This window comes from Talaromyces rugulosus, chromosome II (assembly GCF_013368755.1).
Source record: "Talaromyces rugulosus chromosome II, complete sequence".
NCBI lineage: Eukaryota > Fungi > Ascomycota > Eurotiomycetes > Eurotiales > Trichocomaceae > Talaromyces > Talaromyces rugulosus.
In genome coordinates, this window is record NC_049562.1 from 384,112 (window position 1) to 409,531 (window position 25,420).

At 48.6% G+C, this 25,420-nt stretch overlaps 6 protein-coding genes across 6 annotated transcripts; 1 reads left to right on the forward strand and 5 right to left on the reverse strand.

Annotated features, from left to right (window-relative positions):
- Positions 1–33: 33 nt before the first annotated feature.
- On the reverse strand, positions 34–2,850 carry TRUGW13939_02588 (uncharacterized protein; the record flags this gene model as incomplete). Its single annotated transcript, XM_035485781.1, has 5 exons — positions 34–1,148; positions 1,210–2,115; positions 2,173–2,465; positions 2,519–2,751; positions 2,803–2,850. The coding sequence occupies 5 exons, from the start codon at positions 2,848–2,850 to the stop codon at positions 34–36; spliced, it is 2,595 nt and encodes an 864-aa protein (XP_035341674.1).
- A 2,106-nt stretch (positions 2,851–4,956) lies between these two features.
- Positions 4,957–7,688, reverse strand: TRUGW13939_02589 (uncharacterized protein; the record flags this gene model as incomplete). The annotated part of the gene is made up of 4 exons (XM_035485782.1): positions 4,957–5,216; positions 5,275–7,137; positions 7,207–7,488; positions 7,574–7,688. The coding sequence occupies 4 exons, from the start codon at positions 7,686–7,688 to the stop codon at positions 4,957–4,959; spliced, it is 2,520 nt and encodes an 839-aa protein (XP_035341675.1).
- A 738-nt stretch (positions 7,689–8,426) lies between these two features.
- On the reverse strand, positions 8,427–10,017 carry TRUGW13939_02590 (uncharacterized protein; the record flags this gene model as incomplete). The annotated part of the gene is made up of 2 exons (XM_035485783.1): positions 8,427–9,076; positions 9,141–10,017. 2 exons carry the CDS (start codon positions 10,015–10,017, stop codon positions 8,427–8,429), a joined length of 1,527 nt encoding a protein of 508 aa, XP_035341676.1.
- Positions 10,018–11,088: 1,071 nt separating this feature from the next.
- TRUGW13939_02591 (uncharacterized protein) lies at positions 11,089–17,601 on the reverse strand (the record flags this gene model as incomplete). Its single annotated transcript, XM_035485784.1, has 12 exons — positions 11,089–11,797; positions 12,017–12,134; positions 12,454–12,757; positions 12,817–12,836; positions 12,897–12,926; positions 13,000–13,052; positions 14,502–14,747; positions 15,320–15,692; positions 15,746–16,349; positions 16,412–16,654; positions 16,795–17,388; positions 17,491–17,601. 12 exons carry the CDS (start codon positions 17,599–17,601, stop codon positions 11,089–11,091), a joined length of 3,405 nt encoding a protein of 1,134 aa, XP_035341677.1.
- A 272-nt stretch (positions 17,602–17,873) lies between these two features.
- On the forward strand, positions 17,874–20,117 carry TRUGW13939_02592 (uncharacterized protein; the record flags this gene model as incomplete). The annotated part of the gene is made up of 1 exon (XM_035485785.1): positions 17,874–20,117. One exon carries the CDS (start codon positions 17,874–17,876, stop codon positions 20,115–20,117), a length of 2,244 nt encoding a protein of 747 aa, XP_035341678.1.
- A 295-nt stretch (positions 20,118–20,412) lies between these two features.
- TRUGW13939_02593 (uncharacterized protein) lies at positions 20,413–22,055 on the reverse strand (the record flags this gene model as incomplete). Its single annotated transcript, XM_035485786.1, has 3 exons — positions 20,413–20,749; positions 20,804–21,398; positions 21,449–22,055. The coding sequence occupies 3 exons, from the start codon at positions 22,053–22,055 to the stop codon at positions 20,413–20,415; spliced, it is 1,539 nt and encodes a 512-aa protein (XP_035341679.1).
- Between the last annotated feature and the right edge of the window lie 3,365 nt (positions 22,056–25,420).

The following is a 25,420-nucleotide window of genomic DNA, read 5'->3' on the forward strand; positions in this document are numbered from 1 at the left end:
ATTCGTAATTACAAGTGTTGTAAACCCGATAACTCAGTACAAAACTTTCCTCTCCCACATGGGCAATTCTTCATCATCCTTATTCCACTGTATCTTGTTTTTCTCATCTAAATGGGCACCCTGGTCCGAGATTGGGATCACAGTGCTCGTCTGTTTGATCTCGTCTTGGCTGACACCGCCCGGGTCCTTTGGAATCCATAGCATCGGCGTCTTGGCCGTGATACATGGCTCATAGTATGCCTTCTCAAGCTCAGCTTCCGAGTACTCAATTCGGACAATATCGCGTCGCACTTTTCTGCGCAAATCGGCATAATCCTTGTACAGAGTTGGGTGGAACCACTTCCAGATTTTGCCGTGTCGGGTTATTGCATACTTGTAGGCGGCTTCGGCCTCGCGATTTGCTTGTATTTCCTCTTCCTCGCTGTCGAGGGAGCGGGGGAGGAAGTTCATTAATGGAGTGAGAGCTTCGTTGAGTGAGATGTGGGCGAGGACGGTAAGGAGCAAATAAAACGCAATGATTATTAGAGGGCCAATGGCACCTTTTATGGAAAACAAGCCAATCATGCAGATCTCAGCAAGGTAAACACCCGTGAGTAAGTGCTGGAGGGCTCGTGGGTAGACAAGTCCCTTGGTATCGATATCGATGTTGTAGACAAACAAGAGGTTGTATCGGTACGCCTGGTAGACGAGGAAGAGACCGACGAAGGCGAAAAATAAGATCAGAGGCGCAATGCACGAGTATGTTAGGGCTATGACGCCCATATTGGTGAAAACTGGAAAGACATTACCCCAGCTAAGGCCCGTGAGCTGAGTCCAGCGGTTGAATAGACGTCGTGGGGTCTTTGCGAAGAACATGGTCAGGATCTTAAAGACAAGAGCACTCATGATCTGGACAACGGCAATAGAACTCATGGACAGTCCTTGCAGAAGAAAATAGGATATGTAGAAGTTCGATGCCTTGGGAAGGTTCTGTGCTAGGAGGTCTTTCGCCGACAATGGGTTCTTTATAATCTGGCCCACGGCTGCGGAGGCCGCAGAGGTGATTGTTGTGACCAGGAACACTTGAACAACCTGGAAGCAAAAGTGCGCCGATTGAGTAAATAGCTCCACTCGTGATAGTGAAGGCAATCCTGCCTTTCTTGCGCAAACTGTTTTTTTCAGATCAGTTAGCAAGAATTGCTACTTCTTACGAGAGAGAAAACAACTCACGTCTGCAAATCGGAGGGACCAGCGACATCAACAGCACCAGGGCAGCCGAGGGAAGCAATCCCGAAATAATACCTTTGATGAACGCCGGGAGATTCTCAAGCCAGCCTAAGAATGGTACGGTCGATGCCAGGTACGTAATGTTGGAAATAGTGCCCACGATGGCAGCAGGTACCGACCAGAAAATAATCATGACCGCAATTCCACCCTGAACCAGAAATTTACGGACAATCCGTTGCCACCAGCTGAGATTCAGCGCCGACCAGATAACTTCCTGCGGAGAAATTCCCGTGTACCGTGGCGTCATATGCATTGGCTGGTGATGTGACAGAGTCTGGAGTGCCACCTGGGCTTCGGGCTGGGAGTTGAACTCGATAAAGACCGCAGAGAGGTATTTGGCGTCGCCATCACGGTGCTGCTGCTGTAGTGACTCAACTTCTTGAACTGCGACGGCAAGGCGTGCGCGGTAGTACTGGATACTATCGACTTTCTTTCCAAAGAAGTTGGCGCGATGCATCGGCCGTTTGACTTTGCGTGACCATAACGAGTCTGACATTTCACAATCTTCGCAGACCTTGGGCTTTTTTGCATTTTCCTTTATCTCTTTCAACCGGGCTGCGTTGGCAGCGCGGATAAGCTTTGTTTCTGCGTGTTCCAAGCTCAACGCCAATTTGTCACGTTCATCCACTTTGCTATTGAGTTTCTTGCACTCCGAGGTAATCCAGATTCGCCGGATGCCATCACCAAACACCTGTCGGAGTTTCTTTTCGTTCTTGTATGCATCGGGGACCGACATGAAAAGGACAGTTCTGGAGGAGAGACGATCTGCAAAGGCGGGCGAATTGAGGTAGGTCTGTCGCAAATTGGCGTAAAAAAGACTCTCACGAGTAACGACGAATATAACATATGCTACAGCCGATTAGCTCCCAAGAAATCTCAGTGAGGCAATAATAAATCCAGGCATACTGAAGTAGATCATCCCCATGACCACATGAGCGTAATATCTCGTAGGGTTGACGACATTACTAAAACTCAACCTGTCCAGTTGCGTGTTACCGCCACCACCAGTGGCATGGATGGGCATCAGCACTGGCCATAGAATGACCATTCCGATAAAACACATTGTGCATAGCATCCGAAGGAACCGGAGGAAAAGGTAGCCATCAAGAGACGAGTGATGCAGGACATGTGAGTCTGCAATCTGGAAAAATGGGGCAAACCAGTTAACCCAACCGCCAGGCAATTCCGGAGTACGTTCACTATAGCAGTCAGATTTATATACCGGCGTAGTCTCATACATGCAGGAACTTACTGATGATGGAGATTATGCAAATAAGACCTTGGCGAGTACCAGCGCTGTTGCGTCCGACGACATATGATAAACAGGCCAAACCAAAAAGCGGCGATGACCAAGGCTGGCGCCAGCGTCGATATCAACGCCGAACTGGACGTCGAACCACCACCGGTCAGGTCATTGACAACATCTCCAGTGGTCGACGAAGCATTGCCGCGAGATGACCCCACGTTAGGGTCATTGTTAGGGTCCTAGGCGATGTCAGTTGCATTTCTTCCCCTCGCTTGCAAAAGAGAGCTCACAGTGATACTATCACGCTTGGCCAAAAGACTAAGTATGGTATCGGCCATTGTGAATAGGCATACTGCTTGTACCTTGAGTCTTTAGTCCTTGGCCATGCAGCGACACAAGACGTTCGGGGGATTGAACAGTATTAAAGTCAGGAAAAGGCTGGGCCCACAAACACTAGCCTAGACGCCAAAAAAGAAATTAGATCTGTCAAAGTCCAAAATTGGCTTTTTTAGTTTTTACGCCGGGCGCCATGTTGACACCAGCCAAGAATGTAGGCGCGCAATTGGCTCGACACGGTGGCCCGGAACCAGCCCCGGCAGTCCGTCGAGCTATCTCCAACGATAGTGGCCAGGAACACCAGGTCTGTGGAATCCACCATGCGAAGATCGTAGGGGGAAACGCGTGGACGGGCTCAAATGTCTGTATCCATGGCTGTCGTCCATTCCCGGGCCGCATCTGCCGTGTGACGCGCTCATGTAGGATGGCGCGAATCGACCGCCGATCTGCCTTTCGTGACCATGGATGAACGCGAAAGGGGGGGAAGCATGTTTCACAAAATGCTTTGCAGGCTTGCAGCGCAGTGCAGCGCGGTGCAGGAAACGGGATGTGCTGGACAGACAAGCGACGTGTATATCAAGTATCCCCGCCACCGTCAGACAACTCTGCATACACTAGAGTATGTGCTCCCGGAATGCCTGCGAGTCGACCAGCCCTCTGTGAGAACTTGGAACCGGTTCGTATCGACGATGGGCAACCAGTCTAAGCCAGTAGAAGAAGCCGCCGACAAACCGGCCCAAAATCGGGGCTCGGTGGGTTCGTTGCCGGGGTTGGGTCTGTCTATAGAAATAATGCCTACTTGAGCGATCATTCTTGAGCCAGTGGCCAGTGGACGCGTGAGTCTTACTCTTGACAGTAGTGGACAGGCGCCGATCAGATCGAGCCCTGTCTGCTGGGCTCTCGCAGCCCAAGCGGAGGGACACTAATGACCAGGCTGAGGAGTTGGCGAGTCAGTAAAAACTAGATGGAGCTTAGCAGGCAGACTATTAACGCGCTAGACTAGCGCTGCTCTCTAGTTTTTTTACTCCCGGGAGATTAAAAAAATTGGGGCACACAAACTACCGATTTGCTTCTCCTCGTGCGCAACTGGGACATATGAATAATCAATTAATCATTGATGGTTTCACTGGACAGCCAGCCAGGTAAATAGCCGGAGTGCACACCTATGATCTGTTCTGTCTGCATCATTACGTCTCTTTCATACCTGTCTGGACGGATCTCATGACAAGTCAACGAGAGCAGCAAGTAAACTTGCATACGGCTGTTTGAGAATCGGTCACTGTGCTGTGCTACAGGCTATGTTGTAATACATTACATGTTCAGCTATGCAAGGAGGTAACACGGTCCAGCCACGCGTTGATAGAGCTACACACCGCATGATCAGCTGTCTAGTTACCAGCCGACAAAGTGGTTGTTTTCCAGGTTTCAAATGTTACCTTGTGTTGGAACCGGAAGATATGTTGTTTATTCTGGTCACCATGGCCTTGTTCGCGGCATTAAATTGATAGACTAACGCCAAACTCCAGCCCCATTCCTGTCTATGTAGGCCACATTTACATGTACATCAAATGTGAAATAGCCACCGCGACGAGAATAAATATTCGTAAAAAATAAAAAAGGCATAGCGAGTCCAATGATATATATTCCTTTCGCATGATATCCATTTCCTCCATTCTCATCAAACTGTCTTGGTAAAAGCCCAATCCAGGTCCATTCAACAGGTCCAACCAGTCATTGGCAACATCAGGCATTCATAGCGCAGATCCAAATGTGCTCCTATGTCAGGAGAGTCAAAAATGTAGACTAAGGTAGAACAAAATGTATTATCCACATGAAAAAGTGAAATGAAAAGAAGAACGAGAAGGGGGAAAAAAGGGTAAATATAAAAACAGCGACAAGAACAAAAAACAATGTCCCCATCTTAGGGTTGGAAAAAAAGATGATGACGACGCCAATGAAAAAGACGACGCCTTTTGCAAATGCTCGCTCATATATCGGCAGGTTTTACAGTTTTTTGCAGTCAGGAGTATCATGCAAAACAACAACAAAAGGAAAGTCGGATATATAGAAACATGTCAAAGTCTTGGGAATCATAGAGGAGGGGAAGGTCATCTGGAAAATACTTTGACAACTCCGTCTCCTCCACCGCCGATCACCCATCGGCCGTCTCGACTCCAAACTACAGAACAAACGCCTTCACCGCGCATCAGGCGGTGGCTGGTGATCTCCTGCGTGCAGCTGCGCTTTTCCAGCGACCAGAACCGGAGGCTGGCATCGTGTCCTGCCGAGACGAGTTCTCGTCCATCAGGAGATAAGGATAGGGAGGAAATTGCGGATGGGTGAGCAAGCATGGTGTACGTGCATTGTCCTAGATAGGCATGTTAGCCATAAAATTAGCTATATAGAAGAATACGCTGGCGACGTACCACTATTGGCGTCAAAGAATCGAATGTATCTGTCCTCGTAGCCACTGATTATAACGCCCTCAACACCACCGCTGGTACCTGTCGCACCGTGAACAACTGCTTCCTCTTCGGTCAACGCCCGGTTCGGGTCCAGGTTTGCGGTGCCGTCAAACCCGATGGTCGACGTGACCACCGAATTGACACCGGTCGATGGCGTGCCATCATATGTCTCCAAGCTGGCCATTCCAACCACCTCCTCGCCGGTCCTAGTGTCGTAAACCAGAATCGACGCGTCGGTATACGAAACAACAAAGTTCAAGCCAGTCGGAGACAACGGGCTGATACAGGTGACACCCGGGGAGTCGTTTCGAACGATATGGTGAACCATCGTATAGTGGAACGGGGTAGCGGTAGCGGTGCTGGGTTGCGGTGAGGTCGGGAAGTTGGATCCAGATGAGATGGAATTTGCCCGGCGACCGCCACCACGGCGTGCGCCTGGCTGAGGTGATGTGGTTTGAGGAGGTGCGCTGACAGCCCAGATGATGATACGCCCGTCAGCACCGCCAGAGGCAAGCAAAATGCGTTCGGCCCCGCCGTAGTTGCTGCAACGATCGCCAAATACCGAGCCAACTGTCCCGGGCAAGATAGACAACCCCCAGACCGTGTCAGTATGGCCGTCTAGAGTTGCCTTTGGGTCTACTCGGCCACGTTCCCATACGCGAACGCTGGCATCCTGGCCTCCAGAGAAGACCCATCCATCACCCAAGACACGTCCGCCATTGGAGAAATTAGGCGAAGCGGGACATGCAGCAAGTGAAGTCACAGCACCGACGTGACCGCGATGGGTGAAATAACTTGGGACATCCAAGTCGCTTCCCGCGCCAGGGCCAAAGCTGCCATATGATGCAGGGAGAATCCAACGCTTAATGGTTCCATCGTCGCTGCTGGTACAGATCTCGGGCTCTGACGGACTGCCACCGCCGGTGAAAATTACCGATCGAACAACGTCGAGGTGGCCGCGCAAAGCAAACCGTACCTTGAATATAGTGTCGGCGTTTTGCTGTTGTGATGCTGTGGCATCTCGGATTTCTGCACCACCTCCGGAACTCTTTCGTCTAGAGGCTCCAGAACTCTTGCGTCGGTGCGAGCCTCCGGAAAGTGATTTCACAGGCAACATGTTTGCCTTGGGGAATGCATCGGTATCCGGGCGGTGATGGGGTGCTGATTCTGGGTCTTGCTCGTGAGCCGCGGCTGGCGGTTCCTCAAAATTCCAACCATCGGGATCTGTGGAAGATGATGCATCGTCAGATGCCTGCTTTTGCTGCTGCCGTGGGCGGTCCTGTTGGGTCATATCGAGTGCCTTGGCCGCGCGTGCAAAATCATTCAGCTCGGCTCCCTCACTACATTCGTCACCCGGACTTTCCGGCGGTATTTCCCGGTTCTCGGCAGCTGGAATCGGCGGTTGTGATGCTACCATGTTACGCCTGTCTGTCAACACAGGTCCTCGGTTGGCGTCAGGATAGCCAGATTGCATGGGTTGGTGGTTCTGCATTGCAGCTTCACGAACCATTGCATTATTCTGCTGCTGCTGCTGCTGATGTTGCTGGTGTTGCTGGTGTTGTTGCTGCTTTTGTCGTTGCTGGTGATATGCCTCTTCAAGACTCTGCTGGTGAAGCTGTTGATCTCCGTACAGGCCAGGTTGCAAGTCATGATTCGTAAGCTCCGGTGGATGGGATGCCGGGATAACATGATAGGAAACTTCCTGGGCGCATTTGCTCAGATACACGCGAGACTTGTCGCGCTCCGTATCCTGGCGTAGGTCTGCATGAGTCGGGCCATCGTGGTCGAGATCGACTTCTAGGGCGGTATCGGACTTTGCATGAGCTATGGTTTCATCACATTAGCATTCCAATTTCCAAGCACCAAAAAGAAAGAAAAACAATGGACACCAACATTTGGGGAGTTTATTTAAATTTTCCTTTGCAATTTCCTTGGGGTCGCGAACATGGTCAATGTTCTCGCCGTTGCGTAGGCTGCGCACCGTCTCGCGCTCTTTCTTCAAGGCAACTTCGAGCATCTTGACATGCTTTCCCAGCGACTCCTGCAATCGCTTACTCGTGCGCACGTCACCTTCTAGCCGGCCAATGCGAGACTTCATTTCTGCGCGCTCAATCTCCCAGGCGTTGCGATCTCGCTCGTGACGGTGCCATTCGGTCTGAAGGAATCGCATAACCCCTATGGCAGGAAAAAAAATCATCAACACATTAAAGTTCACATATATGCAGAGCCCCAACAGGTCGCTCGTCGCTTCAGCACTCACCCTGTAGTGTGTATTCAGTGCCCTGTGGGTGAGGATGTCCAGGGACGCCCTCGCTCGGCGCACCGCCGAGACCACCTCCATTGCCAGCCATGGCAGATGGCGACTGCCAGGCCATGAAGGCAGGATGGTCAGGAACCCCGAGACAAGTAGCTAGCTAGACTAGATGCCGAATGTCGGATATCGACGTAGAGCTTTCGGTGATGGGGGCGACTCGCTGGGTGCAAGGCTGGTATTTTGTTTCGCTCGTTCAAACCTTGGGTGTCCCCTGGCTCGTGCTGATGTCGATCTTGGGACAACCGCGACGAGCAGGCTGGGATGCGTAGCCTGGCGCTTGCAATTGACAGGAGGCGAGCACACGATGATGCGAAGAGGCCACGGCCAGAGCGAGGGGACAAAGCAAGAGAAGCGCTGGACTCGATTCTGGAGGTCGACGAAGCTGTCCTGACTCGCTGCGCGTTGCTGCCGGCCCGGCCCAGCCCAGCCGGGTTTAGCGCCGCCCGTGATTGCCTTAGCGCCGCTTCGTCTCTTGTCTTTGTTGTTCTTTTTGCTGAACAATGCTTTTCTGTCTATTATTATTATTTTACCGCCTTCTTGGATACTTGCTGGCTCTCTCCAGCCAGAAGAGTTGTATCCAAGCTCTCCCTCCGTCAGATCACCCGCCGATCAGCGCGTTACACACGACTGTGCTATACCCAGTCCGGGGGGTCGACCGTTACACAGCCAGGCCAGCAGCAGTCGACCGTTCACGATGAATGACTGATGCGAATAAATATCCTCTTGCTACGTTTGGCTGCTGCCCCTGGGGTTGGCCGAGATCTCATTTACACGACTAGATACATCATAACTTGGAATATCACCACGGTCGTCCGCTGCTATACGACGAGTACGCACCAGAACTGCCAGGCCGGTAGCTCGGACGCGCCGCAGCGTCGTCCTCATAAGACAGAAACGTAGGACTCGCAATCGTCTTGTAGCGACTGTAATGCGAGTCGTCGTCGTCCTCTTCTTCCACGTCGACCAACTCCGGGTCCAATTCTCGATCTCTACCGTACAACACCTCGCACACCCCGCCCACAGGTATGTCCATAACCGCGTCGCTGCTCTCAGACCACAGCTCTTTCCAGGATGACCCACCGCCTCTGTCACCTCCAGCGCTGCTATTGCTACCAGATGCGTAATGTCCGTGGATGCGCCGGTTATGCATGGCAGACATTGTCTGGCTTGTCACCGAGCCTGGTTTCATTTTCTCGCTGCCCCCAGGTCGTCGCCGTCTTTTGCTGTCAATCACAGCAACCGTAGCCACCTCATCGACGATATTTTCGATCGAAGTCATCGGCAATGTGAGATACCCGGTGTTGTAGCTCGCGAGTGCGACATAGATATACACTAAAAACATGACCAGCCAGGCGGGGATGGCGAGAGACCACCATCTGTTAGGGTAGTAGTAAATACCGAGTTGATGGAGGAAGGGCGACGGAAGGTAAGACCAGAGCAGATAGATCACTTGTTGTGTTGCCTAGTCAGCTTTGATTGTGTTAATGGGAAGAGGGGGGGTTAAAGGGCGTACAAAATGCCAACGACGACGTCAAATACAACACGAATCCGTAGTACTCATACGTCGGGACTTTGGGGCTCGCCCGCGGCACGGTCGTTGCAATCCGTGCCGACTTGGCCACCGCAGCCTCGGTGTCGTTCGGTGTCTCCCCGTCTGAAGTATCTGGCGTCGTCGGCCGTGATGTCGTCGTGGAAAATGGAGGCCTCAGTAACGATGTCAATGAAGGCGATGGGGGAAGCGGAGTGGGAGGTCTGTTGTAGAACGGCGGTGCGAATGCGTTTGGCCCTGATAGAGATGTCGACGAATGCATGAAAGGTCGGTGCAGGTGCACGGTGGTATTATTGTTGTGATCTTTCATACCCCCACCAAAACTATTGCCCTCCTCGGCCTCCTCATCTTCGTTTTCGTCCTCGTCATCGTCGTCGTCATCGTCATCATCATCATCACCGTCATCGTCTTCTTCTAGCTCTTCACCGTCGAAATCAATCGATTCGTTTTCAAGCTCATCCAAAAACTCGTTGTCAACATAGTACTGCGGGTGCAAGCCGGCCCCACCGCTTTCAACTCCAATAGTAGGAGAGATGACCAATTCGTCGACATCCTGCGATTCCGCTGACGTGTTTGGCGCTGTGATTGTTGATGATGCGGTTCTCGTTTCCACCTCGCGCATGTTTTCGCTGGATAACGGACCAGTGTATATTGTGGAATGCGCAGTCCCGGTACGACTTCGTCGCGACACTGGAATCTTCATATGAAGCGCATAATCTTCTTCGTTGTCGTCGATTGCCGTCGGAGTTTCGCCATCGTCGTAATCCTCAAGCGGAGGAAACGGGGAGACGCTTTCGATTCCGGACGATACAGGCGAGTAGTCACCGCCTCTGTGTGACATTTCTGTTCTGCATTTATGCTTAGGAGCCAGACATTTTCATGGTATTCAAATGAAGGCCATTGCCACGGAGACTTTAGGGCTGTGAGAGGAGGAGCATTCAATGTCCGAGTCGCACCTTCCCAGGAGTCAATATACTGCCGGTTGCGACCGCCTTGATCGGATGTACTTCTGACTAAGCACCCTCTTGGTCCGATGATTTTCCGCTTTCCGGCCACATAGATTTGGGTTAAGGCTAGTGTTACTCGCTCTTGTAGGAGTAATAATACAACCTCACCAGCCAGCTTACAACCTTGCAGGTTTGGTGAATTTGTTAAATCAGCCTGATTGCAGATGCACTTATATAATCTTACTAACTAGCTCGTAGGCTTAGTAAATTACATCGCCTTGCTACAAGCGTATTTTATATAATCCTACTCACTGGTTTGTCTGGCTGTAGCTTCAAGATATAACTAGATTACTAAAAATACAATTTATTTCTATATAAATTGTAATTTACTTTGTAATGTGTCAGGGAATATATACATGTATGTGTCACATGATTAACACGCAGCTGAGCGAAGCGAGGCCAGTAAGCTTGTTTAACATGCTCCTTTGTGTTTATGATGGTATAACCCTGTCAAGTCAACTAAGAGCTTCGGCCTTGAGAATACATGTATGTGCTCACTTTTAAAACTTTCGTTATCATGATATTGAAAAATTGGACACTTATGTGTCAACTGGTAATGTAAGTGTTCGAATGGATGGCGAAATAAAATATATATATCAATTGATACATGTAGAAATGTATAGTCGCGAGTCAAAAATGAACTGATTATTGAACACCTTTGGCAAAGCATATGACGTGACTCCATGAAAATAGGGAATTCGCTATGCTTTGAATGTTATTGAATTCATCCGATTTCAAAGGTTATGTCAATCGTCTCTTACCCGGTGACCTGGAAGCAGGACATGTGGCCGACACAGATCAACTAATCTAGTCTACTTTCGTAAACCAGGTCAGGGCATCGGGATATTTAACATTCAAATGTTGAATCGGTGACATCGGCTTTCTCATAGATTATTTCTATGTGGCTACTTGACTCTAGTCACAACGAAATCAAGAACTCTGACCCCTGGCTCCATCCACCGACTGTCTTCGGGATCCCATCCCATCTGCTCCCAGTTCAACAGCCTGGCACTTGTTGTCCACTCTGTGCCAGTCTCGGCCCCGACTTGATCCCACAGTTTTGCAAAAGACTCTGGGTTGTGTCGATATTGCGGTAGCTTCAGCATCTCGTTGATAAGTTCCTTGCTGTCCACATTACCTATCTGGTGCCCAACAACCAAAGAACCTGGTCCTTTTGTGAACAGAGCTACTCGTTTGGCACCCTCTACCTGATTTTTCCAGCCCCATTGGTGTAAAACTGCTGAAATAGAAACGACATCGACTGTGCCCTTTAGCGCTCGAAGGGCTGGGTTTTCGTCAACGGAAAGCATGTCTGCTTCGATGAAATGCGCTTTAAAGCTGTCTTGATCGCGGTATAAATTGAATCCGACATCCCAGTGGCTGACAATGTCGATACCGTACATGTTCTCGGTGCGAGCACCGTCAAAGGCAAGACGGCGAAGGTCGCTTCCGAGAAAACACCCAATATCGATCAACCTAGAATTGCCGTCGTCTCGTAGACGTTGTAGGATATCCTGGTACGCTGGGGAGCATGAGATAAATGGAATGAGCCAAACACCCAAGCCAGTGCAAGGGTAAGAGCGAATGTCCCATGCTTGATCACGCTGGATCACGCTGGAAGAAGAATTTAGCATCCGCAAGAGGCAAAAAGGCGACCCGGAATGCCTACAATATCATGCACATGTTTGGACTGATTCTCCGGAGAGATTTTGCTATACTCCTTTAGTAATTTCTGAGTCTGAAGGTACTAGTTAGCCACTAAAACAAGTCAGAGTTGTCTTTAATTTTAATTTTACCTCTGGGACCAAGTACTTGTCTATGGAAGGATTGTACCATGGATATGCGGTTCTCGGCTTGTCAGACAGGGCATATTTCGGCTCTGAGAAAACTGCTTCTGCCTTTTCTGACGACATCTTGCCTATCAATTTGTCTGCCTGGAGAGAAGGGAAGACTAGAAGGCGAAATAAGTCAGCTGCGGATGGCTTCGGATTTATAAACAACATGGGGTGGGCTGCCTACTTTTTTTGATTGGTTCCGATACAACACCAATACTAAGTGTATACTTTTTCGTTCTTTGCTCTTTTACGTTTTCTGGGCTGCATTTACTAGGCTGTGCATGTGCTCTTAGCGTTGCATGAGCCGAGTCACCCCGCGCATAAGCTATATAGTTCGGCGTATTAATGCTGTACCGAAATTTAAGATGCAGAACGAATACAATCAAATTTCATCAGTGAAAAGGGCCTACTTATATGTACAAAACTACTCTGTACCAATAATTTGGTTCCTGTCCTCCCCGACCTGGAAATTCCGCCCCATTTGTATTCGGCCATCGTCCGAAACTTTCACAGCCGCCTTGAGACCGTTGAGACCCGCCGTGTGAACGGTGATATTACAACCTTTTGGGTGCATATATTTGATGCCGCCGTAGGATATATCAAAGCCTTCTTCGTGTGATGCCAACTCCGTATCTGACGGGCGGCACCCCCGGGGAGACGAGGATCTTAGGGAATCGAGGGATAGCTGTGAGCTCGCGCTGTTGATGATGCTTTCTGGCACCCGGACCCTCATCAGAGGCTGTTAGGTGGCAAACAAGCAGCTATGACGCCAACACCGGCCTCGACATATCCCCAAACCATGACGTTGGTTTCTTCACCTGGAAGAGCTAGGTTAGCCGATAGTCTACTGTGACAAGAAACGGACGATGTGTAGGTACCTCTTATGTCCCGAGCACCGGTAGTAGTTTCTATTCGACGGGGTAGCGTCGTCAGCATTATCTGTTCTCGAATAGAAACGGGTTTCTGGGATTGCTTCCTTACTATACAGATCTTGGACGATGAACATGACTCGAGCATTAGCGGCAGCTGTCGATCTAAATATTGTATTAGGCGTGCTATTATTCCGAGATCAGTGTCTCTTCCGAGTGTTACATGTAACCGAGAACGGAAACGGCCAAAATTTCTATTTTTTTTGCCGTGGAGTCATAGACCCCAAACACTGGGAGTCGGAATACTCATCACAACCAAATCCGTGGCAACATCGGAAGCCGCATGACCCAGCTGGATATATTTGTAAGAAGAGCAGTATTTTGCGACCGCGCTGGGGCTGATCCAAAGCCAACTTGGCTTACTACCGCATTGGAATAAGGTGGCGAAGAAGAACGAGACCATCCACATGGACATAATGAGCAAAGCTAGAAAGGAGGCCTGTTTGAAAATATGGCCAGTAAAGATTCTTCGAAAGAGAAAGAGAACACTGAGTTTCAGACAGCCATATGTGGCGATGGATATCATCTGGGAAATGAATGCGAGCTGGGTAGGTATTGTCAATATGCAAGTATAAGATCATTTTTTGGGAGAACAACTAACTTCAGATATCTGGCTCTCTTGGGGAGTAACTATGATAGCTCCGGACTCGGGATTCTGGAGAGTATGAGTTCCATTATAACCAGTCAATCTCCAAGTATAATATCCGGGTTCATATAAATTCTGACCATATATGATGATAATTGCTTATGCCCAAACAAGCAACTATTAGCCTTCAAATTAAGCAGTTAATAAATGATTTTATTCAACACGAAGAAGGCAAGACGTATTCCAGCGCGAAAAGATAAAAAAGCCATCAGCCCCGAGGAAGTCCCGTTTCATCCGGCGAACACGAACTCGACCACCAACAGCAGTTGTGGATAACACGAGGAGAATACAGGCAATAGAGTAGGAACTGACTTGGTTTGTAGAAGAAGTGATGATTCTCACGATCGTACGTTGGCGGACTCGATATAGCGTTTGAGGGGGGTCAATGGAATGAGCTTGTTAGTTGGTCAATCAATTGATTCCTACGAATTGATCAAGTGATGACACTGTCATATCAGAACATACAATTCCAAAAAAAAAAAAAAAAAAAAAAAAAAAAAAAAAAAAAAAAACCACCATATTCCATACATTGAGTTGCGCAGATAGACTAGTTCCGTTCTGTCAGCCCTAAGAGAGAGTCGAATGGCTAACCCGATATCGAACCTTGCTTCGCAGTAGTACCTCCCAAATAAGGTCGTAAATCACCGATCCCTCTGCAATCATTTAGAATTATGAGCGATTATCTGATAGGAAAATCTGTCAGGAACTGGTTTCAATTTCCCGAGTTAGACACTGAAAAATGAGGTTATTCATTGCATTCCAAAATGTTTATCAAAATCCCGAATTCCGTAAGACACGAATAAAGACAGTGGATTATATGCCGAAAGTTGCGTGTTTGCGGGAGGTTATTTTTATACTCCATAATGTCACATGTAGCACATTCTTGGTCAATAAATATCCAAAATTACCGCACAGTGGAGGTTATGATGACCATGAAGTAGATAAACACCGTTAGTATGGTCCCAGGACATCGCTGTGCTAGTGGAAGTCCCGTTTCACGAACAATATCGTCCGATAGGGCAATCATGCCTTCATCAATGTTGATTGCTTGCCAGAGTTCATCGCCAAAGGCTCTCAGACTCGTCTTCCAGTAACTTTTTGTAGGCAGTGAACGCAGACATTTCAGTGTACTGAGATATTTGCGAAAGGAATCTCTGAGTGAATAAATGAGTACTTAAGGAACTAGATAAATGCCAGCACTTCGGGTCCTGATCTATAGTGGTTGTCTTCGGATGGCTCTTCGCCGTATGCATCCAGCCCCAGCTCAGCATGGCAGAAATAGGAAGCTAGCATTCAACACGCCGGACCCTGCATGGTATGATTCGATATGGCACTTTAAAAAATACCTCTATTACTCAATATTTGACCAGTGTATAATCCCCATGTGCTGTGCAACATGCCGGTATCGACGAAAATCCGGGCACAGCCGGAAAACGGCCATGGAGATGCCACCTGATGCTTATAGTGGATGTTAGATCATCTGATTGATACATATCGTAGCTTTTAATATCTGAAATGTGATGAAGTCTGATATGTTCCAGAGCGCTATCATAGAACCTTGACTCGAGGCATATAATACATAAATTCATCATTCGTAATAAAACAGGAAGGGTATAATTAGCTTTTACAGAAATTATGACAGGAATAGAGTGGAGGGCCGTTGATCAGCTACTCTACATAGCTTCAAAAAACCAGCTCCTCGACCTCCATACCGCAATCAACGCACGTCTTGACCATCATCTCCGTCTCCGGGTTTTCGACCAATCGACCCCACTGATGGATATGTCGTTTCTTACCACCGAGGTCGTCGCCGAAGTTGCCACCAGCAGGGCCCTGCCGATTGCGACGATAGGCCTCAACACGTGTGCGTTTCTTGAGATCGGTCAGTTTCTGTTTGAACTTGGTCTCTCTTCGGCGTTTTTTATCTGCTTCTCTTCGTTCAAACTCAGCATCGAGAGCCTCCGGAGAGCCCCATTTCTTCTCAGAGAAGGCGTATTCTTCAACCTGGAAGCGAAGATAGAGCATCATGTCGTTCCATGTAGATTTGTGCGGATTTGGCTTTTTAAGATGAGGGAGAAGTTCCTCATCTCGAAGTTCCGCTGAAGAAAATTCAAATTAGTTTGCATACTAGCAGCATTAGAGATAAACTTACGATCGGTCAGTAGATAATCTTCTTTGGCCTCGGTCTTCGTCAACATGCTGTATTTTTCCGGGAACTTCTCCTTGCAAGCGCTGCACACACAGCATTTGAAAGCCTCTTCCCACTTCCAATCAATCTCTAAAGTGCCGCATTCTCTACACTTCTTTTTATTCGCTTCATCATCAAGTACGCTTAACCCAGGCTCGAAAGGACCGGCTTTGTTCCTTCTGAGGTTATCGATAAGCTTTTTCCTCTCCCATTCTTTTTGTGTCATATGTGCTGGTTTCTGTTCCTCCTTCCCATCACGGACGTGCAACGCTCTATTATGCGGGTCATCCTCCTGTGTCAGGAATCCACCTTTCGTATCCGTCATTTTACTGAATTCGTATTCGACATATTTGGAAAATGCTTTGGCAGGTTTGATACTCTCAAGCGGTCGATTATTTGCGGCATCTCGTACCGTAGCAGGGCCTTCTGAGGATGTCATTGTATTAAACGATCGTTTCACACCAGAGGTTTGGGGATTGGATGACGATGACATGGGAGCGGCGCGTTTTGCTACTGCTTCGGCTTCACGTTGTTCGCGCAGGGCCTTGGCTTTCATGCGGTTTATTTCCTATTTTCGCAGAGATTAGCACGTGATTCGATGCAAATAATGAGTTATTGTAGAGCCCATACTATCTTGCGCTGTTGTTCAGGCGTGAGCGGGCCACGAGGAAGTTGACCGGACTGAGCAGCAGCCGGGGGAGGCGGAGTTGAAGGTCCATCGGAAGCCATCTTGTGCAAACGAGAGGCAAAAGAGACCCGGTATGTCTGGTGTGGCAGCGGTTGTGTTGGCGGAAGAAGATGAAGTCCTGATGGCCGTTTAATGGGATGGACGCCACTTGGTGCCTGAGGCAGAAAGCGGGCAGGTCCCACCAGCTAGTTCTGATCTGATTGGCCAAGCCTATGGATACTTGAATGAGCCTCATGAAATAGATAACTAAATAGTAGTTTGTGTATTTGAGTGCTTAAAAAATATGTACTACATGCTGTCAAAGATATTATCACGACTTGCCAACATCGGCTTGCCACGCTCTCTTAAAAATCCCTGCTAGTCTCAGCGCCTCAACCGTATCCTTCGTCCTTAATTCGAGATACCCTTCCAAATCTTTCCAGAATTCTTCTGTTTGCAAGACCTGCGACCCGCTTGGTCCCTGGGCTGGATTCGAAGGAAGAGGCTCTGTCTCTGTGACCTTTGCCGCAGAGCCTGCCGGAGACTCTGTAACCTCTGGTTTAATCGACGCGCCTCCTATAATCATAATGCCAAACTCGACCGTTTTACCCCCGGCGAATACATCAGGCTCAGAATCCGACAATATCTCTGCCAGCGTCTTTTCGGCGCTCCCACCAATTGGCTTCTTCTTGTAGAGTATTTTGATCTTCTCGCCGGCTGGAGGGTTTCCGTCACTAGCGACAACTCGATCGCGAACGGCTTCGCGCAGGTCGTGAACAGTCGTTGTAGTGAGGGGAACGTTGTCTACGGAGAACTCGAGCACTGGATTTCGCGAAGACTTTAATTGAACGCTGATTGATTTCGAAGACCCTGGAGCAACCGCTGTCTTGATCTTCTTGGCCATCGTAGGATGCGGGGGTGAGAGGCGGGGCAGAGTGTACTGTTCACAGCGCGTTAGCATGGAGGAATATCCGGAATAAGATAGGAATGGGTATAATTGAAAGGATAGCTTGCGTTCGCAAGCATGAGCACAATTACTCACTGGCACAGGTAGCCTCATGTCCTCCGGCGGAACGACATAGTCATATGGAAGCTTTATAGGCTTGGAATCGACCCCTTGGAGGAAGGTCTTGGTGAAGGAAAGTTCAGTCATGGCGAAGACCCAGTCGAAGTAATATTGAGAAGAATGCGAGAGAAACGACGGGCAAACGAAACAGAGACAGAGTTGCTTTCTTGTCCGGGCTATCTTGCCGTTGTCATCGGAGTGAGGTCGTTGCTTCTTCACCGCCTTCGGTGGGGCTGGTTTTGCCCGGCTCCACCGCCCTGCCAGGAAAAAAAAAATATTGAACAATGCGGAAAGCGGAAGGAACCCTCACACAGAGACTCTTCCACACTTGTCGCATTGACTTGCTATAAACCGCAAAAATGGGTGTCGGTCGCCGGATGAAAAAGCAGGGTCCTCCTCCTCCATTGGACGAGGCTACAATTTCAATGATCAAGAAGCGAAAGGCTGCCGAGGCCGACGCAAAAGCTGAAGGCGGAAAAAAGCGAAGGAAGGCAGAGTCCGAAGCCGAGCCCGAGACCAAGAAACTCAAGACAAAAAAGGCCAATGGTGTTGAGGTCAATGGAAAGGGGAAGAAGCCCAACGGAGCTGCTGTGCTTGCAAACGGCTCGAAAGCGGAGAAGAAAAAGAAGCCTGCTCAAAAACCCGTAGAGCCGGTACCTGAGCCAGAGGAGGATGATGATAGCTGGGGAAGTGGCAGCGCGCCTGACTTGGACGAAATGATGGAAGATGAATTTGGTGACCTCGACAATGTGAGCGAGGGGGACGAAAATGATGTGGAAAAATTCGATGAAGGATCCGTATTCGATTCGGACGAAGACGACCACCCGCGAGAGAAAATGTTTTCTGACGATGAAGATGAGTCGGACGCAGAGGAAAAGCTTACCGCGGCAAACATCGCAGGCTTGTCACGAAAACTTGATGAACAGCGTGAGCTTGAAGAAGAAGAAGCCAGACAAGAGATCCAGGAATCAGCAATGCAGACTAACATCGCCGGCGATCGTCCTGATATTTTTGGCGAGATCGACGCCGCAGCCCAAGCTGGAGTTGCTCCCAACATGCAACTTCTTCGAAACCGAATTACAGATACTCTGCGAGTTATCGGCGACCTGGAGTCACTGGGCCAACCAGGAAAATCTCGAGCAGACTACTTGCAGCTTCTACTAGCCGATTTCTGCACATATTACGGATACGCGCCTTTCTTGGCTGAGAAGTTGATGTCGTTGTTTACTCCTACGGAAGCCTTTGCCTTTTTTGAAGCAAACGAAGCCCCACGTCCTGTGGTGCTTCGTACCAACACCTTGCGCACTAATCGGCGGACGCTTGCTCAGGCCTTGATTAATCGAGGCGTTGTCCTGGAACCCGTGGGGAAATGGTCGAAAGTCGGCTTGCAAATTTTCGAATCTGCCGTTCCTCTCGGTGCTACTCCTGAATACCTCGCCGGTCATTACATCCTTCAAGCAGCCTCATCCTTCTTGCCCGTTATGGCTCTTGCTCCACAGCCAGGCGAGCGTGTTCTTGATATGGCATCCGCTCCTGGTGGTAAGACAACATACATCTCTGCACTCATGCGCAACACTGGAAGCGTTCTTGCCAACGATGCTAGCAAGGTGCGTGCCAAGGGTTTGATTGGTAATGTTCACCGTCTGGGTTGCAAAAATGTCGTTGTGTGCCATTACGATGCTCGTGAGGCCTTCCCTAAAATCCTTGGCGGGTTTGATCGTGTTCTTCTTGACGCGCCTTGCACTGGTACGGGCGTTATCTCCAAGGATCCTAGCGTCAAAACGAACAAAACCGAGCGTGACTTCCTTGCTATTCCACACATGCAAAAACAGCTTCTTCTCGCAGCTATTGATTCGACAGACCACCATTCCAAGACCGGAGGTTATATTGTTTACTCTACTTGTAGTGTCACAGTCGAAGAGAACGAACAAGTTGTCCAATACGTTCTGCGCAAGCGCCCGAACGTGAAGATTGTTGATACTGGCCTCGGCGGGTTTGGTTCCGAAGGTTTCACCAGCTACATGGGCAAGAAATTCGATGAAAAGATGCGTCTGACCAGACGCTATTTCCCGCACCGAGAGAACGTGGATGGATTCTTCGTTTGCAAATTGAAGAAGACTGGCCCAAGTCCAGCGACTGGTGCTGCTACCGGTTCGACTAGTACTGCGGCCAATGGCTCGAAGTCAGATGTTTCTAATGTTAGCGGCGATGACGAGGATGTTGACAAGACCCCTATTACCGATAACGACGGTACTACTGCCGGAGAGGCTGGTTTCGGTCCGTTTAACGATGACCAAGATGCCGAACTCATTGCTCGGGCTGAGCGCAACCGCCTGAGGAGAAAAGGTGTCAACCCCAAGGCCGTCCTAGGCAAACAAGCGAAGAAGACCGAGAAGGAGACTGTCGAACCGACTGCTTCTGCTTCCGAGAAAGAAGACGAACCTAACAAGGACACGAAGAATGTTGCAAAGGAGTCTAAAAAGAATAAGAAAGAAAAGGAGAAAAAAAAGCCAGAGTCACACTCGGAAAGCGCAAAGACGTCATCATCAACGTCCAGCCCAGCATCTAAGAAAGCCAGTAAAGGCAAGAAAGGGCAAAAATAGTTGACAGAAGCTAATGGCTGATAATGATGTGAATTAAAAAGTTGCGTTTTCGTCGATTTTGTGGCTCACTGGGCTGTCGCCCGCTTGGTGGCATTGGACTGGGCGTTTTGTTGAGTGAAAAATGTGTTTTCTTGTACATGTCTCTTTTTTATCAATATATATGCGGTGCACGCACGAACGTTTCTGAATTGTTATAATTTGTATGCGATGTAGATTCTCAATATAAACGACAATGACCAAAAGTATATTTACAATATATTGTGTAGATTAAACAAAGTTTAGGAGGAAAGTAAATCTACAGCATGGCCTTGGGGAACCCCTTAACGGCCTGTCGAACGCCCAGATCAGCCAGGATCTCCTCTGTTCCACCAAGGATGGCGTCGAATTTGTAACCTCGGTTGAAGTTCTCGATAACCTTACCCATACCGGATTGCGTCAGTCCACGACCACCGAAGATGTTGGTTGCGGCACTGGCAATTTCACCGGCAGACTGGGTGGAGTGGGACTTCAAGAGAGCAATGGGACCTGCAAGATGTTTGGCTTGCTGGGCGTAGCTCATTTGGCACATCTGGTAAGTAAGGGATTCAAGCCAGGCTTGATTGGATTCCACGAGGGAGATCATCTTTGCCAATCTGTTCACGGATGTTAGTATGATATTCTTGTAAATGCAGAGACTCGAGTCTTACTTTTGCCTGATGGCGGGCTGTTCAATCAAGGGCTTCTTAAAGACGATGCGTTGGTTGCACCATTTCAAGCACTCCTCTACAATAAGGCGAGAAAAGCGAATAACACCAGCCGCCATCATGTAACGCTCGTGGTTGAAATTGCTCATGACAACGACAAATCCCTTGTCTTCCTCGCCGAGCAGGTTCTCAACGGGGACTTTGACGTTCTCAAACTGCACATAGGCTGTTGCTGCGGTAGTAGAGTAAGATGTCTTTATCTGTGTGGTGTCTACATTGTCGTCGCGAGGAATGAGCAGAACGGAGAACCCCTTCTTGGTCCGACAGGCAGTCACAAAGTAGTCAGCAAACATGCCATTTGTGATCCATTTCTTGGTTCCGTTGACAATGTAGTGTTTGCCGTCGGGGGTTTTCTCGGCGGTCGTACGAAGTCCCGCAACATCAGATCCGGCGAAGGCTTCTGTCACGGCAAGACACATCTTCTTCTTGCCGGAAAGAACTTCTTCCATTAATTGGTCCTTCAAGGGTTTGTTTTTGAGCCATTGCTTGACAGCCGTTAGACTGATGGCCATGCCAGCCATGTTTCCGTCCGAGAATCCTTAAAAACGTTAGCCTGGATGAAGGTTTTCAAAAGTTGCTATGACTTACCTCGTGCGCCGGTGCGGGCCAATTCCTGAGCAGCAATCATGTCATGGAAAGCATCGAATTCCTTGCCACCCACTGCACCCCCCAGCAACGTCCGGTTATGCAGATGCTCTCCGGGACCAAGGCGCATGGCTAATATGTTGGTCTCGGCCATGCGATCAATCAGGGCCTGGCTGATATACGTGCCATCCTTCTCCTTCTCTTGTGCCTCGGGTGTGATGTGCTTGTCGGTAAACTCGCGGAACGCTTTTTGTAGACGGTGGTGGCTATCGTTAAAGTAAGGGCTTGTAAATTCGGGTCGTAGCCAAAGGGGCTCTGCGTAAGGCACTGGACTGGGATCGCCTGGTTTTTGCTCAATGACCTCGGGCGTCTCGCCTTCCAAGGTACCAACACACAGGTCCTTGTACTTGGTCAGGACCTCCTGGCGATGGAGCTGGTAAAAGTCAACGGTGGCATCTTTGCCGGCGACTTGCGCAAGAACAACGCTGCCACCGGGGTGGGCGTCAATGAAGTCTGAAAGGTCATAGACTTTGTGGTCGATGATCACCCAGCAGTCTTCGGCCGAGTTGTGTTTGGCCACGTCGGCACGTTTCAGCGAGGAATGCGGCATTTTGGAGGCACAGAAAGCGGTCGCAAATAAGATGAACAGAGATAGGAACAGAATAGAAGAGACGCAGAGTGCAAAAGCTCTCAAGACCTGGGAGGAATTCACGGCGAGGGCGGTCACGTGGGGCGCCGACAGCCGGCAGCCGAGGTACTCGTGAACTGAAATACCCGAGACCCCATTGGCCCACGGCGCCCTCCACATGCCTCGTCCGGGGCTGCAGATCGCGACTCCATCTCGCTCACCAACATGTGAGATCGTCAGTGGGCGTATGGAGACAATTGTTGACGCCGTCGAAACCTTTTATTTCCTATATTGCCAGCACATGGGCGAGATATCCGACTAGAGAGCGGCCATGACTGATCGATATTGACTGAATGCCATTTGACTCAGTCTTTGGCGCATATAATGGCGTCAAATGGCTTCAAATGCTTTTCATGGCCTTTTTCATAAGATATCATCGTATGACTTCAGATCAAAACATTGGTTGTGTTTTGTTGGTCAAGCACGGGAAGTATGACTGGCCTTTGTGAGTCACTATCGGCTGCAAGATGCTTACTATGACTATTCCAATCCGCAAAGACACTTCTCGTCATACGATATGTCTTTGCATCCGCAGCACAAGTGCTCGTTAGCAGTCAAAGTGCGAGAGCTTGATAATGGCAAATCTAACGGAAGGGCACGTCTATGAGCCGGCGGACAAACAGTGCGACGGGGTCACCCACCATCTTGAACAAGAGCTGCACACCACTAGCTCTGATTTAGATCTCTCTTCCATCTGCGACGGTGATCAGCGTCTCCCTGAAACTAAATACGCCTGTGCAAGACAGAGCGCGTACCTCAGTCTCGACTCTGATGAGGAAGATACTGATGACACCTCAAGCCTGTATTCTCGTCCTAGCCATCGTCTAGAGGAAGTCGCTCCACATGCACCGCAGGTGCCTGAAAAAACAACTCCACACAGCTTGGTAATATCAACACCAAGTGTCCATGACCCCTCATCATCCAACTTTTCGAGAAAATTGCACCAAATGCCCCCAACACCCAACTCACGGCGGGAAGTCAGCTTCTGGTCCAAAACCTCGTCGGCTATTTCTTCTCTCTCTTCAGATTACTATGATCAGTGCATACACTGCACTGAGTATGACCGTGTTGATGGTTTGATTCAGTGCCAGTGTGGAAACTGTTATTGTCACAAGTGTGCAAAAGACCTACTGCTCAAAGCGGCACTTGCAAATGTGTTTAGACCTCCGTGCTGTTTCCGGTGCCGCCAACAAATCACACTGGATTCTTTTCTACCTTGCGTCGATCCTGAAATAGAATCCCTCTTACGAGAAAAGTACAACGATAACCCTCAGCTTCCAACTTTCGAAGAGATGCCAAAAGGATCCAACCAGAGACGGAAGCAAAGTCAACCTTTTTATCGATTGGCTCATTATATATTTGACTGTGGCCAAAATTCGTGAGTTGTGTGGCTATTATTACTGAGAACAACCAGCTGAGAAACCCTGTAGTTTATCTGATGCTAAGCTAGATGCAAAGGAACGCAAAGATCCCAAGACTTGGCACCACCTTGATTCTTTTCGCAAGTACACGCCAAATGACCAACTAAACCACAACAAATGTCGCCATGGTGGCTTATGGTACACGGTGTATAGCAAGGATCCATGCAATGTATGCACCCACCCATCAGCAACACATTTGTGCAAATGCCATCATTGCGGAGTTTTGATGTGCCCGGGATGTCGACAACGTGAGATAGGGGTCTCTAAACGCATTATCATGCCAAATTTTCCAAACTGGACGAGGGTCTCTGCTGTATTCGACCGATATCACAAAGCCTGAACCTAACATATATTGCAAACTAGACCATTAGTTACATCCCAATTTATTTTTAGAGGCTTCCTGGCCAGCCACTACTTCAAGACATACCATTACCCCCTTAACGCATTCTGAGGGTGTATTTGCATCTGTGTTCCTCCTGGGGGTTCCATCGATCGCCGCACCTATAGCAGAACTGTTTTCCACACCTGCACCTAAAGATAAATGTCAACATCTCTAGCAGAAGTCCACGGTTGTCTCCATGTAAACCCACGTCATATGCTTGCATCCGTCAATTCTTTCAACGAGCGAGTTACATTTGTAACATCTTTGCCACTTGTACTTCCTTGCCAATTTGAATAATTCGTCTTGTGCAACTAAACATCGTCCCCTATGCCTCGGCATCTTGCATTGTACGCACGTTTTTCCACCGCAGGAGCATTGTCCCACTTTTCCCTGGACATTGGTGACCGGGATGTATTTTGAGCATGACTTGATAGCACAGTATGTCCGGTTTGAATCGTTAAATTCAAGGTGCTTTTTTTCGAATCCCTTTGTGAGTTCTGGCTGTAGAATGTCTTCGACTATCTGCACAGATACTTCTTGTCCACAACAACGAGGAGGAAAGGGAGTACTCTCCTCTAGGCTCAGCTTAATCATTGTCACAAGACAGCCCTCGCAGAAAAGGTGAGAACATGGAAGTTGGATCAAATCAAAAAATGACCGAGATTCATTGCATACAGCGCAGTCGAATCCAAGAAGAGCTTTGATGCCATCAGTGTCTGTCAGCGAGTCAGGAACCGTTCCTTCGGAAACAGTATAGTATTCCTTCTCTTTGTCCTTGTGTCTTGCAAAGATGTTAATCTCTTCTTTAAACGTATCCAGCGGACGGCTGAAGTCGTTAATATACTTGTCAAAGATTGAATTAATTGCCTCGATACCTTCTAATAAAATGCTTCTTATAGTAATAGCCCTATTGCGATCCATTTTCTTTTTGGCTCTTTATTTTTGTATTATGATTTGTAACAGTTTATGAAAGTCCAAGGGGCTTCTTTAATCGAGGTTAAGACATCATTGTGATTGCCTTGATTATATGATGATTTACACGAATAACGTCAGCGTTTAACAGACAAAATCGCCTTATCGCACTTTTCCCTTTCCAATGGCATCAAAGAAATAGCTAATTTTGTAAAACTAAAACCGAATGAACTGATCTGAAGTGTTTATCGTACATCATAAAACGAAGCTCGACGACATCAAAATAGCAACATTGAAATCTACCCAAGACTGAAAAGACACTGGGGTATGTATATCAATTAATTTCCGTTTCTAAATAAGCTAATGTGTCAATCTCAACATTTGAAGTTTGGTTTAGTTTTATCTCAACTTCTATATATCCAGTGGTCAACTGGTAACTCAGATATTGTTTCAACCGAAAGGTAATAGAGCATTAAGTGACGTATCAAGCGATTGGTATATGTAGTTAGATCACTTAAATCTATCATTTCAGCCTGTAAGCAAATGATATGATAATGATAGTCTTTAAAACA